The sequence below is a fragment of the Hyla sarda genome, chromosome 2, assembly GCF_029499605.1.
Source record: "Hyla sarda isolate aHylSar1 chromosome 2, aHylSar1.hap1, whole genome shotgun sequence".
Taxonomy (NCBI): Eukaryota; Metazoa; Chordata; class Amphibia; order Anura; family Hylidae; genus Hyla; species Hyla sarda.
The window spans coordinates 515,266,667-515,292,728 of record NC_079190.1 but is presented as its reverse complement, the minus strand read 5'-3'; the positions used below and the strand labels follow the sequence as shown (position 1 = coordinate 515,292,728).

Genomic DNA, 26,062 nt, shown 5'->3' with positions numbered 1-26,062 from the left:
GAAAACTCAGTCGTTCCACAAGGAATCGCTGCTCTGAGGATGAATTTTAGCTGGATCCATGTGGAGGAAGAAGCATCAATGTCTCCTCTGTGTGTGAGATTCCGTCCCATCTTATGGCTCCGTCTTTTCGTGCTATTATTCTCTTGTATCAGTCAGTTTTGCGCTCAAACTCTTCTTCTTATAGCTGGAAGCAGGAAGTCTTTAAAGGAGTACTCCGGTGCAGTAAAACATATACCCTATCATAAGGATAGAGAATAAGTTTAAAGGAGTACTCTGGTGGAAAACTTTTATTTTTAAATCAACTGGTGCCAGAAAGTTAAACAGATTTGTAAATTACTTCTATTAAAAAATCTTAATCCTTCCAGTACAGTGGTCCCTCAACATACGATGGTAATCTGTTCCAAATGAACCATCGTTTGTTGAAACCATCGCATGTTGAGGGATCCGTGCAATGTAAAGTATAGGAAGTTGTACTCACCTGTCCCCGCCGCTCCGGACCCATCACCGCTGCCCGGGATGTCGCCCTCCATCGCTGTCGCCGCGTCCCCGGGGTGTCCCCAACGCTCCGGACATCTCTGCTTCCCCGGAATCCTCGCTCTCCGTCGCCGTCATCACGTCACTACGCACGCACGCTGCTCCTATTGGATGACGGGACGGCGTGCGCACAACGTGATGACGACGAAGGAGAGCGCCGGCGATGGAGGGGATCATGAAGAGGACGGTCCGGAACCCCGAGGACAGGTAGGAGACCATCACCGGAGCACACAGGGCACCGTAAACGGCTATTCGGCGGCAGCTGAAGCAGTCTGCGCTGGAGGATAGCCGTTTATGCGATGGCCCCGACAATACAAAAGCATCGTATGTTGATGCTGCCTCTGAGGGTGATCGTATGCTGAAATTATCGTATGTCGGGACCATCGTAGGTCGGGGGGTCACTGTATTTATTAGCTGCTGAATACTACAGAGGAAATTCTTTTCTTTTTGGAACACAGAGCTCTCTGCTGACATCTCTGTCCATTTTAGGAACTGTCCAGAGTAGGAGAAAATCCCCACAGCAAGCATATGCTGTTCTGGACAGTTCCTAAAATGGACAGACGTGTCAGCAGAGAGCACTGTGCTCGTGAAGTCAGCAGAGAGCTCTATGTTCCAAAAAGAAAAGAATTTCCTCTGTAGTATTCAGCAGCTAATAAGCACTGGAAGGATTAAGATTTTTTAAGAAGTAACTTACAAATCTGTTTAACTTTCTGGCACCAGATGATTTAAAAAAAAAAAAAAAAAGTTTTCCACCGGAGTACCCCTTTAAGATCGTGGGGGTCCGACCACTGGGAGCCCCCACGATCTCCTGCACAGCACCCTGGCAGTCCGCAGGAAGCGAACGTGGCAACACCCTCACAAAGCAGCGGTCGACCCCCCCATGTATCTTTGTGGCAGAGCCGGAGATCCCCAAACGCTGTATCTCCAGCTCTGCCATAGAGATACATAGAGGAGGGGGTGTTGGCCGCCACTTCGTACACCCGTGGACTCCCCCCCAATCAAAAACGTATCCCTTATCCTTTGCAAAGGGGGATACGTTTTACTGCGCTGGAGGACTCCTTTAAGTTTCAACAGCTCTTATTTGGTCACACAGTCACAAAGGCTGATTCTGGTCTCCTTATTGGGTGCTAGAGCTGTCAATCAGACACTTAGCATAAAGGATCCGCCTCCTGGACACTTGCAATAGTGCTGCTGGGATGGTACAGAACTTCCCATATATATCAGTGATCTCCAAACTTTGTCTCCCCAGCTGTTGCAAAACTACAACTTCCAGCATGCTCGGACAGCCAACGGTTGTCCGGGCATGCTGAGAGTTGTAGTTTTGCAACAGCTGGAGGTCAACAGTTTGGAGACCACTGCTTTATATGGAACTGTCAGCAGTTCCGAGGGCTTAATAAATTTCCTTCCTGGTCCAATGTCATGTAGGGCAGGGAAAAGTGTGCCCTGTGCTTACCCAGAACCCCTTTCCCTGTCTACATGCCAAATTCACCATGGGGACAATTCCACAACTGGGCGCCGGTTCCTGGACTACATCAGGATAACACAAGAATACGGAAACATACTAAGGATAACCCCAAAGACAAACAGGTCTGAATATTGGTCAGGATACAAGTTCAGGTTACACAGACTCCAGGAGCTAATCCAGACTCCAGGCCAGGGGCAAAGCACCAAGCTATGGATCAGGATCCAACCATGGAGGGATCGCGAAGACAAACAGGTCTGAATATGGGTCAAAATTCTGTACAGATTAGGATTCACAGGTACTGAAACACACAGGACAGGTTCACATAACACATACTTGTATTCAGGGCTTCATACTCGTGCTTGTGGCTGCAACCGTTGGATACCTACCTGTGAGAATTACAATAACCTAAGCAGAGCGATCAGAGGTGTGCCATTAACCGCCTCCTGAGGGCACGCCTTTAATGGGCATACCTTGTAGGTGGATGAAATAATATAAGGGAGGGATGGGCTGGTTATGCAAAATGTTACATACGCCCCACCTTAGGGTACCGTGGGGGCGTTATATACTCATGTCCCCCTTCCCTAACTCCTGTAAACTCTGCCCAGAGGGGGAGGGGTGTTTAATACTTACACCCCACGCACAAATACAGCCTTAACAGGCTTAAAAGGGCCCTAAGACATCTTATCCCCTATCCAAAGCATAGGGGATAAGATGTCTGACTGCGGGGGGACCCCCGCAATCTTGCATTCGGCACCCACCTCTTTGAGCTGCACGCCAACTGCTGGGTGCCAACCACGGGCCCGGAGTATTGTGATGTCACGACTCCGCCCCCGTGTGACATCACCGCCCGCCCCCCCCGCTATGCAAGTCTATGGGAGGGGGCGTGACGCCACCTCCCATAGACTTGCATAGCGGGGGTGACGTCACACGGGGATGGAGTCTGACGTCAGGATACTCCGGCCCCATGTTCGGCACCGGGCTGTTTGGGAGCTGGCAGCGTGGCATGCAGCTCAAAGAGGTGGGTGCCGAATGCAAGATTGCGGGAGTCCCCAGTGGCAGGACTGGAGTACCCCTTTAAGACATGTACTCAGGGCTTCATACTTGTGCTTGTGGCTGCCACCGTTGCATACCTACCAGTGAGAATTACAATAACCTTAGCAAAGCGGTTAGAGGTGTGCCATTAACCGCCTCCTAAGGATATGCCTTTAGTGGGCAAAAATCAACCTGATAGGATAAATGACAATGATAATAATAAATTAATACCTCACACACTAGACACCTGACATACCCTATACTGGGCTATAACTCGTGAAACAGAATTGCAGCTATCAATTAGTCACCAGGTAGTACTGAGCAGCTGTGTTAATCACGACCACACTGACATAAAACGAACCAGACCCGCTTCTGTACATATTAACCAACTTACCTTTGTTAACATGGCAAGGGGGAAACTGTTAAATGATTGCCAGGCATGGACATAGTGCTATCCCTGCTATTTCCAGCCAAAAATATCTTGTTAAACCAATGATAAAACCTGAAGACATGACAGACCTTTAAAGATGACGACCTTGAAATGCAAGTTCACCTGTAGATTAATCAAGACTCCGTGTAACAGCTTATCTGAGGCTGAGACCTGACTAAACACAGTCAGTCATACCCTTAGCTGTGAGACCTGAAGAAGTGTCAATAATACCTAGGTAGTGAATCCCCCTGCAGACGTGGCCGGTACTACGAATATATGCGCACCTAATATTGAAACGTTAAGCTTTGAAGCAACGTGTCAGTAAGAATAAACTGTGTAGTGCCTCCTCCTGCAGATGTGGCAAGCATAACAGATGAACAATCACCTATGTGTCGTAACATTATTGCTCTGAAGGCGTGTCAGTAACAATAACCTGCGTGGTGTATCCCCTACTGATGTGCCAGGCATTACGGGAAAACAACCACCTATGTGTAGTAAAGTTAATGCTCTAACAACCATGTAAGTGTTGTGATGTTATTGCTCTGAAAGACGTGTCAGTAATAATAACCTGCGTGGTGCCTCCCCCTGCAGACGTGGCAGGCATAGCGGGTAAACAACCACCTATGTGTCGTAATGTTATTGCTCTGAAGACATGCCAGTAACAATAACCTGCGTGGTGCCTCCCCCAGCAGACTTAGCAGGCAAAAACAGGTAAACAATCACCTATGTGTCGTAATGTTATTGCGCTGAAGACGTGTCAGTAACAATAACCTGGGTGGTGCCTCCCCCTGCAGACGTGGCAGGCATAGCGGGTAAACAACCACCTATGTGTCGTAATGTTATTGCTCTGAAGACGTGTCAGTAACAATAACCTGTGTGGTGCCTCCCCCCTGCAGACATGGCAGGCATAACGGGTAGACATCCACCTATGTGTCGTAATGTTATTGTAGTGTGTTAATGTGATAGTAGTCATGCCGTGTGCGCTCTATAATGCTTAAAGCATGGTAAGAAACACTATGGAAAGATACTATGTACACCTGCCCCATATTTAATGCTGTAATGTACGTGGAGTAAACTAGACAATAGTTGGGCAATTTCCAGCTCTGCCATAGCGCTGTATTGAGGGGGCGTGTCGGCCGCCGCTTTGTGCGGTGGTTCGACACCCGCTATCTGGCTAGCAAGCTGGGGCCCCGTACAGGAGATCGTGGGGGACCCCAGCGGTCGGACCCCCCCGCGATCTGAAATGTATCCCCTATCCACGTGCGTAAATATCCAAGCTTTTAAGATATAAGGTTAGCTAAACCGCACGGTCGATAGCGTATGCGTAAAAAAAAGTCCAAAATTGTGCTTTTTTGGTCATTTCATATACCATAAAGATATTAATAAAAAGCAATCAAAAGTTCCATCAAAACAAAAATAGTACCAATAAAAACTGCAGATCACGGCACAAAAAATGAGCCCTCATATAGCCCAGTATGTGGAAAAATAAAAACGTTTTATAGGGGTCAGAAGAAAAATTTTGGTTTGGTTATGTTTTTAAAGGGGTACTCTGGTGAAAACTTTTTTTCTTTTAAATCAACTGGTGGTAGAAAGTTAAACATATTTGTAAATTACTTCTATTAAAAAATCTTAATCCTTCCTGTACTTTTTAGCTGCTGAATACTACAGAGGAAATTCTTTTCTTTTTGGAATGCTCTCTGATGACATCACGACCACAGTTCTCTCTGCTGACATTATTATAATAATAATAACAACAACACTTTATTTATTGTTGTCGTTAGTGGGATTTGAACCCAAGTCCCCAGCATTGCAAGGCAGCAGTGCTAACCACTGAGCCACCATGCTGCCCTTAGCATACATCTGCTATGCATGGTTTCCTAAAATGGACAGAGATGTCAGCAGAGAGCACTGTGGTCGTGATGTCATCAGTGTTCCAAAAAGAAAGGAATTTTCTCTGTAGCATTCAGCAGCTAATAAGTACTGGAAGGATTAAGATTTTTTAATAGAAGTAATTTACAAATATGTTTAACTTTCTGCCACCAGTTGATTTAAAAGAAAAAAGGTTTTCACCGGAGTACCCCTTTAACCCCTTAAGGACCGGAGGTTTTTCCGTTTTTGCATTTTCGTTTTTTGCTCCTTGCCTTTAAAAAATCATAACTCTTTCAAATTTACACCTAAAAATCCATATGATGGCTTATTTTTTGCGCCACCAATTCTACTTTGTAATGAAGTCAGTCATTTTGCCCAAAAATCTATGGTGAAGCGGGAAAAAAAATCATTGTGTGACAAAATTGAAAAAAAAACGCTGTTTTGTAACTTTTGGGGGCTTCCGTTTCTACGTAGTACATTTTTCGGTAAAAATGACACCTGATATGTATTCTGTAGGTCCATACGATTAAAATGATACCCTACTTATATAGGTTTGATTTTGTCGGACTTCTGGAAAAAATCATAACTACTTGCAGGAAAATTAATACGTTTAAAATTGTCATCTTCTGACCCCTATAACTTTTTTATTTTTCTGTGTATGGGGCGGTATGAGGGCTCATTTTTTGCGCCGTGATCTGAAGTTTTTAACTGTACCATTTTTGCATTGATAGGACTTATTGATCACTTTTTATTCATTTTTAAATGATATAAAAAGTGACCAAAAATGCACTATTTTGGACTTTGGAATTTTTTTGCGCGCACGCCATTGACCGAGCGGTTTAATTAATGATATATTTTTATAATTCGGACATTTCCGCACGCGGTGATACCACATATGTTTATTTTAATTTTTATTTACACTGTGTTTTTTTTTTTATTGGAAAAGGGGGGTGATTCAAACTTTTAATAGGGGAGGAGTTAAATGATCTTTATTCACTTTTTTTTTTTCACTTTTTTTGTGCAGTGTTATAGGTCCCATAGGGACCTATAACACTGCACACACTGATCTTCTATGTTGATCACTGGTTTCTCATAAGAAACCAGTGATTAACGATTCTGCCGGATGACTGCTCATGCCTGGATCTCAGGCACTGAGCAGTCATTCGGCGATCGGACAGCGAGGAGGCAGGAAGGGGCCCTCCCGCTGTCCTGTCAGCTGTTCGGGATGCTGCGATTAGCCGCGGCTATCCCGAACAGCCCGACTGAGCTAGCCGGGAACTTTCACTTTCACTTTTAGCCGCGCGGCTCAGCTTTGAGCGCGCGGCTAAAGGGTTAATAGCGCGCGGCGCCGCGATCGGCGCTGCGCGCTATTAGAGGCGGGTCCCGGCTTCACTATGACGCCGGGCCCGCCATGATATGACGCGGGGTTACTGTGTAACCCCGCGTTATATCAGAAGAGCAGGACCAAGGACGTACCGGTACGTCCTTGGTCCTTAAGGGGTTAAAGTAGTAAAATAAAATCTACATAAATTAGGTATCCTTGTAACCATATGGACCTACAGAATAAAGATAAGGGGTAATTTTACCCCACAAATATGCTTTTTTTTGTTTTGCCACAGATTATGTTATAAAATAAGTGATGTCATTACAAAGTACAATTGGTTACGCAAAAAATAAGTCCTTATATGGGTCTGTAGGTGCAAAATTGAAAGCGTTATGATTTTTAGAAGGGGAGGAGGAAAAAAACGAAAGTGCAAAAATGAAAATTGGCCTCATCCTTAAAGGGGTACTCCGCTGCTCAGTGTTTGGAACAAACTGTTATGAACGCTGGAGCTGGCAGCTCGTGATGTCATGCCCCGCCCCCTCAATGCAAGTCTATGGGAGGGGGCATGATGGCTGTCACGCCCCCTCCCATAGACTTGCATTGAGGGGGCAGGACGTGATGCCATGAGGGGGGGGGGGGGCTATGACATCACGAGCTGCCGGCTCCAGCTTTCGGAACAGTTTGTTCCAAACACTGAGCAGCGGAGTACCCCTTTAAGAGGTTAAAACAGTATGGCAAAATCATGATGTGAATGTAGCCTAAAAGCTAAACAAAGGGATCAGAACTACAAAGGCCATGGTTACAGCCAGGAATGATACTAAGGGAGTAAATGGAGAGTAATTCACGCTGAAAAATTTACGGGCTGAATTTTTTTTTTCCGCGCGAAATTCGCAGGAAATTCACGCGCAGAAATCAATTGAAGTCAATGGTAAGAAAAAATTCCGCCCGACATCGTTTTCACGTGGAATTCGCGAGCAATTTGCGTGGAATTTGCGTGGAAATGGCTGAAAAACCCTTCACTTCTTTCTCCCCCATGTCCACGCGCAATTACGCGTGCAATTCCGTGCGGACATGGGGGAGAAAGAAGTGAAGGGTTTTTCAGCCATTTCTGCACAAATTGCGCGCAAATTCCGTGCAAATTGCCCGCGAATTCCGCGCAAAAAAGATGTCGGGAGGAATTTTTTTTTACCAATGACTTCAATTGATTTCTGCTAGCGGATTCCGCTTGAAGAATGGAACGGAATTCAGCATCGGAATTATGCTAGCAAATTTTCCGCAGTGTGAACAGGACAGCAGAAATAACATTAAAGTCAGTGGGCAGAGGAGATGTGCATTAATTTGGAGAGGAGAATTCAAGAGGAATTACTCGAGTAAATTCTTCTTGAATTACTCCGTGTGAACGCGCCCTAAAACAGAACAAAACGGAGACAGAAGGCTGAGGAGGAATGAAATACCCCTCCTCAGCTGCCGACTGGTCCGGGCCTGTAACTCTTACCTGACCATAGACCAACATGCACTGCCTGGCCAGGTGTGATCATCACATTCACTCTAAAATAACATTTATAGTTGAATTGTGCCCTTGAATGGACGAGTCCCATCATATACTTCTACTCCAGAGCTGCATTCATAACTCTGCTGACTGCATTCTGCTGACAGGCACGCCCCGAAGAATCCTGCAACAGTAGATATACACAGTTTTCTTTGTATAAACCCAACGCGATGCAGAAGGGAGTTTCTTTGCACGGCCGCGATCCAGCAGACGCAGCTGGCGGATGTCAAGTCCCAAAGCTTGAGAACTGAGCGGAGACTTTTACAACTTTTTGTTTTTACAGTTTCCTAGTGGTGGCTGCAGTTGTAGGGTAATCTATAAAGGGAGTCCCCCCTTTCCATAGTAAAGTGCTGGGAGGTGATAATCTGTACGTCTGGAAGAAAACACCAATTAGTCCAATCTCCGGGGGGCCGGCAGCCTACGAGGACCGTCTAGGTCAAAGTTCATGGAAAAGCAAGAAATAAAAGCATGTTTGTGTAACCACATTAACCTTCCCTGGATACGATGTGTGTATCCCAGAGATCAGACCCAGAGGCTCCGGAATGTTCCCTGGCGGGAGGGACGGTGGATGTGCAAACCCCATGGATTCAGGCTCAGACATTTACGAGAATTTTCCATGTTACCCAGTATGGCCCGAGAAGGACACAGAAGGAAAAAGCTTCTGGAAACATGTAATTTGTCCATCGCTTGGTTTGGTGCACATTCTGTGGGCTGGATATATGGAGATATTACGATGTGTGAAAGTATAGAAGAACGATTTCTTTCTCACCCCCTTCCCTACGCGGCCATGCTTTGACTTTTTTTGTGGAAACAACTAGTCCTGGTTCTGTGTAGAAATCCATGAGTGGTGCCAGGACCCAGGACTTATGAGCAGACACTCTTCATGGCCCATGGTCAGAACAGACTAAATCTTTACGTCAATGCTTGTGATGGTCTCATCCCTCTAATTTGGTAGGGGGGGGGGGGACGACGACAACCAGATGGAACAATTTCACGTATTGCCCCATGACTCTGGTAAGGGGCCATGGTACTCAGCTGGCCCCAAGACAAAAGTGCCTCTAGCTCTGGCCCTGTTGGTAATTCCCAGGAATAGAGTTCTCCCATCTCGAAACTTTGGACAAAATCAAGCGTAAAAGGTCTCAAAATGCTCCTGGAAGGGTATATCAAAGAGATGGGGTAACAGTGATGGGGCCAGTATGAGATGCTGATGTTTTAGTAATGAAGATCCTAAATAGAGATCCTGCTATATTAACTCATATTTTCCTAATAAGCTATATAAAAATTGAACGGTGGAGTGATGAGGGGTAGGTTTCACCTCTCTACCATTAAGCTTGGTATACTTTTGGCTTTGAGGCACCAAAATAGATGCCTGAGGCTTTTGCTCGTGAATAGTCATTTGGCTTCATAAGGAGAATGAAGATATTGGAGAGCATGATAGTTCTTCAGGATCGTTGTCCCTCCACCTCTGCTGACCTCTTACGAGAGGAGGACAATTGTAGAAAGTCCAAATTCATGGCTTCCCAGACACTTCAGGAGACGGTTGTTGTAGTTTTCCAGATCTCTTCATATAAGAGCTCGGTTTACTTAAAGAAAATGTTGGAAGAACTTGGGAAATGTCTACCTCCTCTTTGAGAAGACCTCTACTCTGTCTGCCATACATTATGCATAGTGGCCATTTTCTTTAAGAACACTCAGGTGGTCTCCTAAATGATCTTTAAATGTATATTCTGCTCAGGGGGATAAAAGGGTTCAATGTCCACCGATCTTTTGTCTGAATCTTTATTCCACGGGAATCCTCATCCTCAGCTTTAACCTTTCTGTCTTTCTGTTGCTTGCAGGCGAATGTTCCCAGCGATGAGAGTGAAGATCTCAGGTTTGGATCCTCATCAACAATACTACATTGCGATGGACATCGTGCCCGTGGACAACAAGAGATACAGGTGAGAAGATACAATAGGATATATGTAGACATGTACCTTAGGGTTTGTCACTTAGCAATCTTAGATTGATCCCTTCATCTTCCTCACATACTCTTTTACTGATCCTTCTAAAGCCTCATCTGGTGCCCTATCCTGGTGCTTACTTATAAGTGATACGGAGGCAGTAGTTGCACCTGGACCCTAGTGTCTGGGAGGTCTGAGGGGGTCCAGGTCCATCACATAATGCAGCATCAGTGACAGAATTGGAATCAGGACTCTGGAGCCTTAAGTGACAATTCTTTTGTGTCTTCTTATGAGGAGGTCCTCTGTTGCACCCCAGTCCTATTTGTCTCCTCTAGATCTCTTTTTTCACCCTCCAGACAGGTCTGTCCTCTCCAGACTTCTGTAGCCTCTCCAGACTCTTCTGTATTGCTAAATCCATCTTTCCCCCTCCAGACTCCTCTATTGTTCTCCAGACTCCTCTGTCGTCCTCCTTCAGACCCCTCTGTTTCCATCTAAAACCTTCTCCCTGCTGCTGGAAATCATGGTGCGCTGACAGAGCATATGACAGGGGGGTTTGTTGTGTGGACAGACAGACGGGATTGCGCCCCCATGAGCCCCAATGAAAAGTGCGCTATAGGCAGTCGCCTATTTTGTCTATATGGAGAGCCAGCACTGCCCTCCAGACTCCTCTGTCCTCCTTTCGACTCATCTGTCCTCCTCCAGACTCCTCTGTTCCTCACCTAACGACTCTGTCTCCTCCTCCAGACTCATGTCCTCTTCTCCCCCAGACTCTTCTTTCATCTCCTCCTCCAGGCTACTCTGTCTTCCTCCTTTAGACTCCTCTGTCCTCCTTCAAATGCTTTTGTCCGCTTAAGACTCTTCTGTCCAATCTACAATATTAACACATGTGAACTACAACTAAGATTTCACATTTGGTTTGAGTCAGTGTCTTGTTGTTTCATGTGGAAGATGATAAACTTTAGATGCTAACCCTAGTACTTCCCTAAACTTTAAACCTACTGGGTAACATTCTGGTCTGTATCCTTTACCTTCCTAACACCCTATTGAATGTAACTTCTGGGGGGTTCCACATGCAGAGGTCACCTTCAGTCCTGATATATATATTCTCACATGAATGATGCATCACAGATTATCTTTATTCATCACAGAGTATTTATTCTTCTCTTCCAGATATGTCTATCACAGCTCCAAATGGATGGTGGCTGGAAATGCCGACTCCCCGGTTCCTCCTCGTGTTTACATCCATCCAGACTCCTTGGCCTCCGGTGACACCTGGATGAGGCAGGTGGTCAGTTTCGACAAGCTAAAACTCACAAACAATGAGCTGGATGACCAAGGACATGTAAGTTCTGCCTGGTCTTGTGACTTCATTGGGTGTATGGATGACAGATGGCACATCTCACACATACAGGACATTATAATATCACTCACAAGGACTTCTACTACTTCCACTTGGTGAGTTCTTCAGCCACTTAATCTCATGGTAGAAAATGCCAATATTGATGGAGTCCACCTAAATTGGTCAATTTCCTCTTGCGTTGCTCTTGACTCATCATCTTCTTTGATCATTGAGCATCTTCCTAAGTTCCCCATAGTAAAGAATTAGTTGGCACCATTGCATTTTTCATCACTAACTGCATTCGATACGACACTGCATGCCTCTTAATGCTCCATTGGTCTGTGTTTGGATACAGGGAATAATACCATGACTCCCGTGTATGTGGTTACAGATAATCCTGCACTCCATGCACAAGTATCAACCCCGTGTCCATGTCATTCGAAAGGACTTCAGTAGTGACTTGTCCCCAACCAAACCTGTGCCGGCAGGAGAAGGAGTGAAGACATTCAACTTTCCTGAAACCGTCTTCACCACTGTCACCGCCTATCAGAACCAACAGGTGAGGCTGCCAGCCGAGTCAGGCTTCTCCATTAATGTATAATATTTGGAATGTGCTGTGTATTTTCTGCAGAATAATTTATTTCATTGAGGATTCTTATTATTTTTAGCAGGGTGAGTCATGCGTTTGTTTTCTTCCAGATTACAAGGCTGAAGATTGACAGGAACCCCTTTGCCAAAGGATTCCGGGACTCAGGAAGAAACCGGTATGTCAGAGAATTAGCATGCGGCCAAAGCTGAGATTTTTTGGCTCTAGATCCTTCCTGGGATCATTTAGCAAACACATTTTCTTGTTAAAAAAATGGAAATCACATTTTTATGTTGATGTGCTTGAAGAATGTTGTGAGGAACGTAGAGACTTCTAAAGGCTGATTTGTATGGACTCAGATCAAAGACAAAGACATGTCCATTCATCAAGCGGGGGTCCTCTCCTTCACCCCCTGTATACAACCACATCATCTAATGGTCCATAAGCTTCCACTATCTCTATGGAGGATCAGTAACAGCCCAGATCAGTTGTAAGATGTTATAAAGTCTTTTCTGCCATTACAAAAATACACTTCTTACATTTCTTCCTTGGAATTTCTTCATACTTCTGTCCTTTGTGCTACCTAATCCAGTTAATGGATTAACTGGAATGTTTAGGACTGATATGTATGGAAAATGTAGGACTAATATGTATGGACCATTCAGGACTGATATGTATGGACCGTTCAGGACTGATAGGAATGGACTGCTCAGAATTGATATGTATGGACCACTCAGGACTGATATGTATGGACCGTTTAGGATGGATATGTATGGACCGTTTAGGACTGATATGTATGGACCGCTCAGAACTGATATGTATGGACCGCTCAGGACAGATATGTATGGACTGTTCAGGACTGATATGTATTGACCATTCAGGACTGATATGTATGGACCGCTCAGGACTGATATGTATGGACCGTTTAGGACTGATATGTATGGACCGCTCAGAACTGATATGTATGGACCGCTCAGAACTGATATGTATGGACCGCTCAGGACAGATATGTATGGACTGTTCAGGACTGATATGTATGGACTATTCAGGACTGATATGTATGGACCACTCTGTACTGATATGTATGGACCGCTCTGTACTGATATGTATGGACCATTCAGGACTGATATGTATGGACCGTTCAGGACTGATATGCATGGACTGTTCAGGATTTATATGTATGGACTGTTCAGGGTTGATATGTATGGACTGGTTCATAATCAGAGAATCCCTGATACCAAGGCATAGGACTTATGGAGTATGTTCACCAGAAATGGTTGCCACGTGTTCTAATTCTTTATGTTATGACCAGACAATACTCTCAGACAAGAGGCCTTCAATCCATACATGGTTAATATAGACCTCTATTGTAGACCAGTTCATTCATGTAAGCTGTAGACCTCCATTATAGACCAGGCCATTTATATAAACATAGACCTTTGTTTGATCCTTGTAGGCCATAAACCTCCATTATAAACCAGTCCATCGATGTAAACCATAGACCTTCAATGTAGACCAGTCCATCCGGGTAACTCATAGACCTCCATTGTTGGCCAGCCCATTTATATAAGTCATACACCTCCATTGTTGGCCATCCCAAGCCGTAGACTTTCATAATATAGCAGTTAATGTATGTAAGCCATAGATCTCCACTGTAGACAAGTCTGCCCCTGTAAGCCATAGACCTTTTATGATCTGTTGTCCCCAAAACCAGAATGACTGATAACTAAAACATCAATAAGGTTCTCTGGAGGTCTATGGTTTACATGGATGGACTGAATCCTACCATGGTTTATTTGGATGAAGTCTTCCATGGCACTCTATGGTTTACATGAATGTAATGGTCTACAGTAGAGTTCTGAGACATACTTGGATGGACTGAAGTCTGCCATGGAGTTTATATGGGTTACATAGATGAAATGGTCAAATATGGAGATCACGAGGCTGGAATCAAGCCTACAATGAAGACCTGTGAAATGGATTAACTGATGTTTACCAAGATGGTTTGTTTTTTACTTGATTCCATTTATCCAGTCCTATTGGGACCCACAATATCAGCTGACTGTGGCCCTAAAGCCCCAATGACTTGAGGTTGACTGTTTTTATACAGAGAGTATGTGTGGAGTTATGGAGCACACAGTATGACATTCAGTGTATTATTGAGCAATGTGCATGTTGTAATAATCATTATTTTTAGTCATCACTCTCTGGGGCCTTATATGAGAGTGCTCTCATAGAAAGTCCTTTTATTAGTCATGATGGAGACTTTGGCTGCACCAGTCCCCGGCCTCACATCGGCTCCATTATAAACAGGACAAAATAAAAACAGCTAAAAACAGAACTTGTCACGTTGAATTTCTCTTTCTTCCTGGAGATGGGATCCAGAGGCTGCGGCGCAGGACCGACAGTCTATAAAACCCCACAATAATTGCCTGCAGCACTCTCGAAATAACTCAAAGTATCTGCGGTAGAAGAGAGGTCTGGTCTATAAATACGCAGCACAATAAAGCAGATTACTGGGAGAGGTGAATGCTGATAAATCTGGAAGGTTTGGGATTTGCATCAGACATTGGCCAGCACTCTACTACATGTCTTAATAACCGAGGATTAGGAGACACGGCCAGACCGTAACATATGGCTAATTTCTATTGATACTCAACATGGACATGAAAGACGCCTATAAAGTGGAGGAATCATTCGCAGGTTGTCACAATGAGATGTAGCAAAGAATTTATTATTTAACACCTTTTCCCATACTCACCTGGTTTTTGTGTATTGTCTGGAGGGGGTGGGGAGGGGATGCTATATTAAGACTGGGACTTAAAGGAAATCTCCACTTTACAACAGTTGATCTCTATATTGATGGTTGAGGGACTTTGTAGATGCTTTGTATCTCTCGTACTGATGTGAATCTACATTGTATTCTCTCCTCCATTCATGGATATTGACAGAAATGATCGGTCGGTCGGAGGCTCGTGACGTCACGGTCATGTCCCGCTCCTGATGTCACGGTTATGCCCCCTCAATGCAATTCTATCGGAGGGGGTGTGACGGCCATCACGTCTCCTCCCATAGACTTGCATTGAGGGGGCGTGGCCGTGTTGTCACGAGCCTCTGATGTTGCACCCGATGCTCTAAACGAACGCCAGGTGCACCAGGGAGGTTGCGGGGATTGCCAGCAGCGGGACCCCTGCGATCAGACATCCTATCCCCTATCCTTTGGATAGGGGATAATATGTCTAGGGGCGGACTACCCCTTTAAGCTGTCGAGCTTTGTTCTATGTTTTGCTTTTCAAAACTCGTTCTGTTCCTCTTGCCCTACTCCCAAGTGACCTTTATCTAGCTGCTCTCAAATGTTCCCCACCTGACTCCAAAGTGACCCCTCACCTTACCCTACTCTCAAGTGACCTCAACTTCATTCTACTCTGAAGAGTCTATCTTGTATTTCTTCTTTAGGGACCTTCTTCATATGTCTCATTTCATGTAGCCTTCACCTTTCTCTACTCCTAAGTGATCCTTGGGGGGGGGGGATAAATATCTGGTAGTTTTGCTGTCAGTTCTACTTTTACGGAGATTTACTTCAATGATTGATGTTTTTGCTTTTAAAATTATGGCACAAGTTACACTTGATATACAGTATACACCAAATAAATGACGGGTGATATTTTTAAAAATACCTCGGAGGGGAGTTGTGCTTTCAGCCCAAAATAATGGTTTGGAGGAAAAGTGGAGCAAATTTTGGCACATCAAGTACAGAATAGCCGGATGCTTGGCCTACACCATACCTGGTAGGGGCCAGCTGCTATCTGCAGCCGACACCCACTAGTAATAACCGATCTTGGAGTCTGGATCTATCTAATGCTGGCCATTCAACTGTTAAATTGTCACGACCAAGAGCAATTACGCCATTCAAACAGTTTTTGGCGCACATTCCTGGAGTCTAGCGGTCCAAATATGAAGTCTGTAACAGTTCCAAAGTCCAACTTCTCCCAGATTCAATGATAATAAGTGAATAAGAGTAAATTTAGAAGAAGACCAAGAATGTCATTATACAACCGTATTGCCTCATACACCAGTCATCTTCCACTTAGCTCTTCAGACACTTGGGGAGACCTACAACCAAATCTTTTTCAATGTGGTCTCATATCTCTGGCCAAATTGGAGAAGATTCAGACAGTCAATGTATGTGCGCCATGACTTTGTTACGTGAATCTTGGACCAACCTCACTGGGTTTGGCCAACCTTACAAGACACAACTACTTCAAGATGTTCTTGGTTTTTCGTACGACTTACCTTTGTCTAATTTTCTTCTCGATTACTTAGCTGTCCATCACCTCTGACATATCACTGAATCATGAAGATATCACTCATCTTCCCCAAGACATCCCTTACCTTCTCTGCTCCGCATCGATGACGGGGCTGACACAGTCCACACCATGTGGATCCCATTATCCAGATATGCAAAACATCTTGTTCCATTTTCCATACAATACAACAGTTTGATTTATTGCTCGATATTAAAAATGTGGAGCGCTAAGACAAGGGAAAGAAAGATGAAAAGATACATCAAATTTTTCATACCTATTAAAAGTACAAAACTCTGTTTAAATGGATCCAAATGTAGAGAGATCCAAGGAGCAGGCGCTCGAATAGCTTTGCTTTGGTTTTCATTTGTGTTCAACACAAAGGCACGTATGTAAGGTCGGTCCTGCTCCTATGTCTGGAATCAGAGCCGCTCAAGTCACTTATCGTCACATCTCGTGAAGCCAACTCTGACAGTGGCGAAGTAGGGCTGGGTCCTCCAGCAGATTCCTGGAGTATAATGTAGTCTGCTTAGTATAAATGTAGATTCTATGAATCAGTATGAGAAATTATATTAAAGTATTAGATTGATACATGATAGTCATACGGAGATGGCAAGTAGATCCTAAAAAATATCTACAGTGTCACCTACAAGCGGCCCCTTTATTCTTGGTTCCTAGATCTTCCCAACATTTGACGTTCATAGTTTCCTTCAAATGCCTCTATCACTTCCATGGCCACCATCCCCTCGTAGCTGTCCTCATTCTACTTCCTTACTTTTTGTTCTAATCTTAGAATTTAAAGCCATCAGATCCTTCCAAGGTGCACATTAATAATCTACTGGATAGATCACAGTAATGGAGTGCTTACACGGGTCCTCACAAGTTGCTTTACATATATATGAAGATGGTTCCTGTATCATAATTGTTGGCGTTGGAGGTAGAACATTACTTATGGCAATTGGGTATAAGGTTCATTTAGGACCACCGAGGCAAATGCGGGCCCTAAACTCTCCTGTGGACTGCCACCAACCCACAACACACCAGTAAGTGCACAGGACATAATGTCCCAATTGCTCTCTATGGTAAGAATGGGCAAACCTGGTTCCCAACATGGTGCCCTTCGATACACATAAGTGTAAATGCACACAATAAGACAACCTGGTTCCCAATGTGGTATCCTTCATTTCACATAGGTGTAAAGGCACACAATGGGCAAACCTAATTCCAACTTGGTGTCCTTGATGTCCATAGGTATAAAGACACATAGTGGGCAAACTTGGTTCCCAATGTGGTGTCTATCATTTCGTAAAGGTGTAAAGGCACAGAATGGGCAAACCTAATTCCCAACATGGTGTCCTTGATGTCCATAGGTATAAAGACACATAGTGGTCAAACTTGGTTCCCAACATGGTGTCCTTTATTTCACATAGATTTATATGCATAGACGTCTATTAATATACTGTTCCACTTCCCCAATGGCCTCACTAACATATAGTTTGGGTTTGAGATGCTATATGAAGTTCATATTATTCCCTGTAATCCAAAAAGCAGAGGTATAAGCCTTGTTTCCTCTGGAGAAACCTCTTGGGGCAGGTCACAGATAAGATGGTCATTTCCAGCAAGTAAAGCAGGTCTTGGGTGAAAATATCTGTGGAGTAAAGCATCAGGTCTCATTCGCAGTTTGTCAGGAGATCTGCCCTGCATTTTTATTGAGTGTTATATAAATGGATCCTGTCTTCGATTTACCTAATAGTTTCTCTCGTTCGCAGGACGGGCCTGGAGGCTATCATGGAGACATACGCATTCTGGAGGCCACCAGTCCGCACTCTTACCTTTGAAGATTTTACGACCATGCAGAAGCAACAAGGTGAGCTCAGCCTCTCTCCAGATACCGAGACGTTACACTTGTTTAGGGGGAGTTTTCGTCTTTCATGTGTTGAGCAGCTGAGGTTCTGTACCAATGGTTTTAGTTAAAGATGAAAAAATTCTCTGAGGAATAAGCTATGGAGGTGATGAAAACGGCATTTCTCTCCGGTTATCCGCCCAGAAGTTTATGATAATTCCTGGCTCCAGATCAGCCACACATTGCATCATATTAATCACATTAGAGAAATGAAGTGGCCTGTAGGCGAGGTACAGTCTGTAATAACTCAGCACCATCATGGCCGTCCTCAAAACCTTTACCACGCAGAGAGGCAAAGCTGTTCCTTATGTGGAGTGGACGAAAGAGTCAGTGAAGAAAGTTCGATGAAAGGGAAAGTCCAGCTTTAGGCACACAATAAAATGTGGTAGCTGATCGGTGGGTGTCCTTCTGCTATGACTCCCCAAAAGATCTAGGTTAAGCATCTCAACACCTTTGTAGGGTTAGAGATTACCAAAGATTGGAATTCGGAGAAAACGTGGACCCTGGTGGTTAATACCGTCATTGTGCACCAAGGTAGAAATTCCTGCTCTAGTCTTAGCTGCAAGAAGAAACAGTGTGTCCAGCGCTGATTCGTGAAAAACGGAACTTCTTTATTAAGACAAGGTGGTTGCCATAGGAAACAACAAGGGTTCAGGTAATGTGACGCGTTTCGGCCCTGCCGGCCGAAACGCGTCACATTACCTGAACCCTTGTTGTTTCCTATGGCAACCACCTTGTCTTAATAAAGAAGTTCCGTTTTTCACGAATCAGCGCTGGACACTGTTTCTTCTTACAATTTGTGTGGATACGTCCAGACCAGACCAGTCCGGGCGCACGTGTGGGAGTGAGCTGGAATACACCATTTGTCTTAGTTTTAGCTGCAGTAACAATGAAGTGTCATTCAGACATACCCAAAAATTTTTAAAAGTGCAACCCGTACCACACAAGTCTGAAGATCCAAAGCCATCTTAGATAGAAGCCGGAGCTGGATTAGTTGCACTGGGAATACCATGTGGTGCCATATTAGGGTATAAAAGGGGCACAGCACCAGACCTATGGAGGATCTGGTTCAGATAACCCTAATATTTTGCACTTATGCCGGATCAAAGTGAATGTGCCCTCAGAAGACATCCCCTGTCCATAGTTCCCATGAAGAAATATAGATAATATAAATGGGACCCAGTGGGGTCAGAGCAGAGAGCCACGAGTCTGAAGGGGTCCAGTGTTGTTATGAACTACATGGACTATGAACAACCACCATGTCATTCCACACCAGCCTCTCTATAAACTGGGTTTGTTGTCATGAATCCTCTCTAGTCTACTCAGGGGGTTAGGTAAGGTTTGGAATAATATCATTGGGGTCCCCATTAGATAATATAGGGGTGTTCATACTGTCCAGCTTTAATAGTCATACACCATAAAAGATGCCACAATATGCATGTGATAGATGAAGAGCAGGGGCATCTACCCTGCAGTGGACCATTGAATAAGCTGGAGCTCTAAAGGGTTGACAGTAGGGACAAGCAGCACCAAAACGGGCCCTATTTGATGCCAAAGCACATTAAAAGTTAACCCCTTCTCTTTGGCTCCTTCATCTGATGGGATCAAGCAGCTGGTGGTGACCTTCATGGTCAGGCGGACATGGACCATAGGAGTCATTACTGCAATGTTCAGCAGAGGGGAATTAGCTGTAGTAGCGGCTGAGTATCACATGGGCAGACGCCCGCCTGGCATCAATCTCCAGACCGGGAGCAGGTCACATGTCACAACCATCACGACTGCGCATCCTGATATAATATAATAAGGGTAAACCGGGATACAGTGCAGTGCTTCACTGTAATAATGAGGTTAACAATTAACTATCTGTATACTGGTATGTGTGAGTGTGGGGGATATGTATACAGATATGTATAAGTGTGGGGGATATGTATACAGATATGTATGAGTGCGGGGGATCTGTATACAGATATGTATGAGTGCGGGGGATATGTATACTGATGTGTATGAGTGTGGGGGATATGTATACAGATATGTATGAGTGCGGGGGATATGTATACAGATATGTATGAGTGCGGGGGGATCTGTATACTGATATGTATGAGTGCGGGGGGATATGTATACTGATATGTATGAGTGTGGGGGATCTGTATACTGATATGTATGAGTGTGGAGGATCTGTATACTGATATGTATGAGTGCGGGGGATATGTATACTGATATGTATGAGTGCGGGGGATATGTATACTGATGTGTATGAGTGTTGGGGATATGTATACAGATATGTATGAGTGCGGGGGATCTGTATACTGATATGTATGAGTGTGGAGGATCTGTATACAGATATGTATGAGTGCAGGGGATCTGTATACAGATATGTATGAGTGTGGGGGATCTGTATACAGATATGTATGAGTGCGGGAATCTGTGTACTGATGTGTATGAGTGTGGGGGATCTGTATACAGATATGTATGAGTGTGGGGGATCTGTATACAGATATGTATGAGTGTGGGGGATCTGTATACAGATATGTATGAGTGTGGGGGATCTGTATACAGATATGTATGAGTGTGGGGGATCTGTATACAGATATGTATGAGTGTGGGGGATCTGTATACAGATATGTATGAGTGTGGGGGATCTGTATACAGATATGTATGAGTGCGGGGATCTGTGTACTGATGTGTATGAGTGTGGGGGATATGTATACAGATATGTATGAGTGCGGGGGATATGTATACAGATATGTATGAGTGCGGGGGATATGTATACAGATATGTATGAGTGCGGGGGATATGTATACAGATATGTATGAGTGTGGGGGATATGTATACAGATATGTATGAGTGCGGGGGATATGTATACAGATATGTATGAGTGTGGGGGAGATGTATACTGGTATGTATGAGTGTGGATGATCTGTATACTGATATGTATGAGTGCGGGGGATCTGTATACTGATGGGTATGAGTGCGGGGGGATCTGTATACTGATATGTATGAGTGCGGGGGGATCTGTATACTGATATGTATGAGTGTGGGGGATCTGTATACTGATATGTATGAGTGTGGAGGATCTGTATACTGATATGTATGAGTGCGGGGGATATGTATACTGGTATGTATGAGTGCGGGGGATATGTATACTGGTATGTATGAGTGCGGGAGGATCTGTATACTGATATGTATGAGTGTGGAGGATCTGTATACTGATATGTATGAGTGCGGGGGATATGTATACTGGTATGTATGAGTGCGAGGGATATGTATACTGGTATGTATGAGTGCGGGGGAGATGTATACTGATATGTATGAGTGCGGGGGAGATGTATACTGGTATGTATGAGTGCGGGAGGATCTGTATACTGATATGTATGAGTGTGGAGGATCTGTATACTGATATGTATGAGTGTGGAGGATCTGTATACAGATATGTATGAGTGCGGGGGATCTGCATACAGATATGTATGAGTGTGGGGGATCTGTATACAGATATGTATGAGTGTGGGGGATCTGTATACAGATATCTATGAGTGCGGGGATCTGTGTACTGATGTGTATGAGTGCGGGGGATCTGTATACTGGTGTGTATCAGTGATGACCTGTATATAGTGATGATGATTTGTATACAGTGATGACTTGTATATAGTGATGACAAGTATATACATGAGCGCAGTGACTGCATGTACACTTTTATGCCTCACACATTCTTGTCCGCCATTATATTGCCCTAATTCTTCTCTTTGGTTTTGTCCTAGGTGGCAGCACAGGGACGTCCCCCACCACCTCCAGCACTGGGACCCCGTCCCCCTCAGCCTCCTCCCACCTGCTGTCTCCATCTTGTTCTCCTCCAACCTTTCATCTGACACCCAATTCCTTTAATGTCGGCTGCCGGGAAAACCAGCTCTGCAACCTTAACCTGTCGGAATACCCAGCCTGTGCCAGGAGCAACATGGCCGCCCTCCAGGGCTACTCAGGTCTGAGTGATAATGGATACAACAGGCTGCAGGGAGGGAACTCCACTGGCACTCAACCATCTGAGACCTTCATGTCCCAGAGGACTTCTACCTTAATCTCTGGAATGCCTTCACCTTCCTCTCTGCCAAGCAACAGTAAGATGGATGCCTATAGTGGGCAGCTGGGCTCCTACCCGACCTCACAGTTTCAGTATATGATGCAGGCGGGGAACCCTTCCTCCAGCTCCTCATCCTCGCACATGTTTGGAGGTGGCCACATGCAGCAAAGCTCCTACAATGCCTTCTCCATCCACAACCCCTACAACCTTTATGGATACAACTTCCCAGCTTCTCCTCGCCTGGCAGCGAGCCCGGAGAAACTGACTGCACCACAAGGCACTTTACTCTGCTCCTCACCCTCTAACGTTGGTTTTGGGGACAGGCAGTACCTCTCCTCCGGGATGGAGGCCATGCACATGATTGGCAACCCTACCACCAACCAGCAGGCCACCAATGCCTGTGAAAGCAGACAGTACGGCGCTGTCCCTGGGTCCTCCTCACAGATGTCCGTTCATATGGTTTGAAGCCCATCTGGGTCCGCGTGGGGTTGGACAGTTAAAAGAAAACCAGAGTGCCTTTAAGTAGTAGGATTGTCGTGGAGCCACGGCCATCTCTTATTTCAATGGAAAATGGTGGATATACAATGCAATAATCACGGACGTAGCAAAACTCGTAGATCTCTCCTGTTTTTGGATATCTTTGAAGATACTTTGGACATGGATGGATGTGAAGCCCAGCTGGAGTCATTTACCAAAGTCCAGGACCTGACAATCATTTTAGTACAAGAACTTACAGTCCAAGAATTTTACCATCGATGAGACTTTGTGAATGTTACCCTCCTGGTTGGACACTTGTGGATGGGTCTGTGGGTATCACAGGATCAGTGATTGTTTGGGTATCACAGCTTGGATATTTTCAGCAGTGTGGAGGAACGTTGTGTTACTGGAGACTTGTTAAGGGTTGAACTTGTGACTCCACGTGGCAGACCGGCTGCTGGGGGAGCCAAGCGTGGAGCTAAATCTGGAAATGGGAAATGAGGGAGAAAATGCTCCTTTGAACTGGTCATTGGGAAGTGAGGTGGAACGGGCTGAGGAAAGTTGCAGACAGAGGCTTAATGTAATGTTTCGGGCCTGGTCCAGATCTTCAGGGGGTCATCACATGTTCACATTAAGTGTTGAGTGGATCTTCGTTCAAACATGTCATTTTTTTTGTTTCCTCCAGATACAGTATTATTTACTCCCATGTAAATAGGGACACGACTTCTTTATTTCTGCCAAGTGCAACAAGCTATAGAGACGTGTTCACTTTAGGAAACATTGATACAAGAATCAAAGCTCTTCATGCACTTTGGAATGGTGGTGGAGCGGTGGCAACTTCTCTGTCAATGTCATCGATAACCTATACACCAGGGAATCAGACTAGAATGTAAAAGAGAGATCGGGACTGACCAGTCACATCGGGGGGAGAGTTTGCTACAATGTAGACACCAGACTGTAACATCTACAAGGCCTTCACCATGTGTCTCCACTTCTGATAGATGAAGCTTTTACGCCAAAGATCGATAGTAATTTGTCTTCCAGATCCTCGGGTCCCCACCGGTTGTGCCTTACACTAAATATTTGTGCCTTATTGATGTTATTGCTGCAGAGTTTTATACTTAGGTACAATGTACGGGGGATGTCCACTAAGGTTAAATGTGTTTGATTTCCAACCCCTAACGGGAGCTTCTTTATGACCTTATTTGATGGAAATTGGGCTAATCGACCTCTGGCCACCCTGCTTAATAGATGCATTAAGACTCGTTGTGTTCCTGGGGGAGGTTGTTCAATCGTGAATCCCAACGCTCAGGCAGAAAATGACAAAAACCTTAAAGTGTACCTGACTATTTTTTATGCATTGTCACTTCCTGTATTTTGTCCTGATTAGGCTGTTACCAGAGACAGAATTCCCCTAACAACAGGCAGTGGACAGCAGATTACAGGGAATCGAGAAACCTATAGACTTTATAGCTATTTTTAGTACATGTTTGGTAGATGAAGGGTCAAGAATCAGATTCGAGAAGTTGTTTGAAACTATGTGAACATTTAAGTGTCTTTTTTCCTTTCACACCCAAGAGAAGGACGCCCATCCAAGGAGGACTTTCACATTTCTAGTTGACATAAACCTTGGGGGAGATTTATCAAAACCTGTCCAGAGGGAAAGTTCCTGAATTGCCCATAGCAACCAATCAGATTGCTTCTTTAATTTTTAAGAGGCCTTTTCAAAAATAAAAGAAGCGATCTGATTGGTTCCTCTAGACATGTTTTGATAAATCTCCGCCCTTAAGTTACATTTTTTAGCTTCTTGTGCTGGTTTATGGTTTGAGGTAGAACCCTCCTTCAGATTGATGAGACTTTCTTACCACTTAGTGGGCACTCCACACATACGAGTTCACCACCCATTGAGTGCAAACTACATTCGAGATTCCCAAGACTTAGATATTTGGTATTTCCCTGGGAGATTTTCCTTAGGATGACCCTACATAATAAAGAATAAATAGTAGGGCCGGGCCATGTGAACACTGTCACAGTTTAAAAGTGCCACAGGCTCGATATTTTCTTGGTGCCCTCTTCATTGTCACCTGTACCCGTTATTTCTTATACATCAGGCATGGATGAGGACAGGTTGGGGAGGTCGGGTCATCTTGCTCTCCGGGGCAGATTTGGTTTGTATCCACTGTGTAATTATTGCTTTATCACTTAGTTTATATGGCTTCTCATTGTGTCTTTCCGCTTCATGAGAGCAGCCGGTCCCTACAACCCACTTGTCACACCACCACGGCCCAAACCTAAGGCGGCATCAAAAATTAGGGCGGCACAAAAAATCTATTTATTTGTCATTTGGTATCACTTGTTTTTATATACTGCTATGTCGTACGGTGTACACAGGACGGGAAGACATAAAAGAGTAAACCGCATACAGTCCCGGGGTGAGGGTCTGTAGGGTGCCGCCTACTGCGCTCATGAACAGTATAAAACTGCAGCTGTGTGATAACGCTAATATAACATAATCTGATTTCTGTTTGGATGTGATGTAGATAATGATATTTAAGTGAGAAGTGCCTGGGGGGGGGGGGGGGGGGGGGGAGAGCAGTGTTCAGCTATGTAACATATCACTGTGTATAAGAATGCACCATGTGTACAAGTGCCAAGCACCGAGACGCCAATAAATATCTCTGCTCTCTTCTCACCCGCTATCATGTGTCGTCTTCTATTTCACCACTAAATAATAACATAATTATATATGAATAAATATAAAGACGTGCATGTTAGATATATATATATATATAAAACGGATGTAAAAACACACACCCAATTTTTAATGTTTATACATTTAAAAAACATATACGTACAACTTATTCAATACGTTGCATACGTTTTTTAATGTAATTAACGTATACGTGAAAATATGATCGCCGGGCTTCCTGGCATTTCTCGCCTTCTGAAACCCCTATTGGGCATGTGCAGCAGATATGACGTCTTCGTTCTACGTAGGTACGCACGCAAAAAACATATATAATACAAGTCAGTGATATTTCATGAATACGTCACAAGTACAATACTCAAAAAGGACAAAAAATTATCTGTAAGAAAACCGCACTCACCCACTAAGATGTGTTGCAACCAAGAGGGATCTTTATTCAACCGGGTAGATACATGTCCGGGACAGGAGGAGGACGTGGAGGAGCAAAAAAAGAATGCGACTAGTTTCGCTCCCTAGGGAGCGAAACTA

The 26,062-nt window shown here is 44.5% G+C and overlaps 1 protein-coding gene across 2 annotated transcripts in view; it reads left to right on the top strand.

Annotated features, from left to right (window-relative positions):
- TBX15 (T-box transcription factor 15) overlaps nt 1-25,390 on the top strand; it is a 193,187-nt gene extending 167,797 nt beyond the window's left edge. For both annotated transcript variants that reach the window (XM_056559989.1, XM_056559988.1), the window contains exons 3-8: nt 10,042-10,143; nt 11,317-11,488; nt 11,877-12,044; nt 12,185-12,249; nt 18,145-18,242; nt 22,034-25,390. In XM_056559989.1, coding sequence (XP_056415964.1) covers nt 10,042-10,143; nt 11,317-11,488; nt 11,877-12,044; nt 12,185-12,249; nt 18,145-18,242; nt 22,034-22,815 — 1,387 coding nt within the window. In that variant the 3' untranslated portion in view covers nt 22,816-25,390. The remainder of the gene's footprint in view (nt 1-10,041; nt 10,144-11,316; nt 11,489-11,876; nt 12,045-12,184; nt 12,250-18,144; nt 18,243-22,033) is intronic.
- Nucleotides 25,391-26,062: the final 672 nt, after the last annotated feature.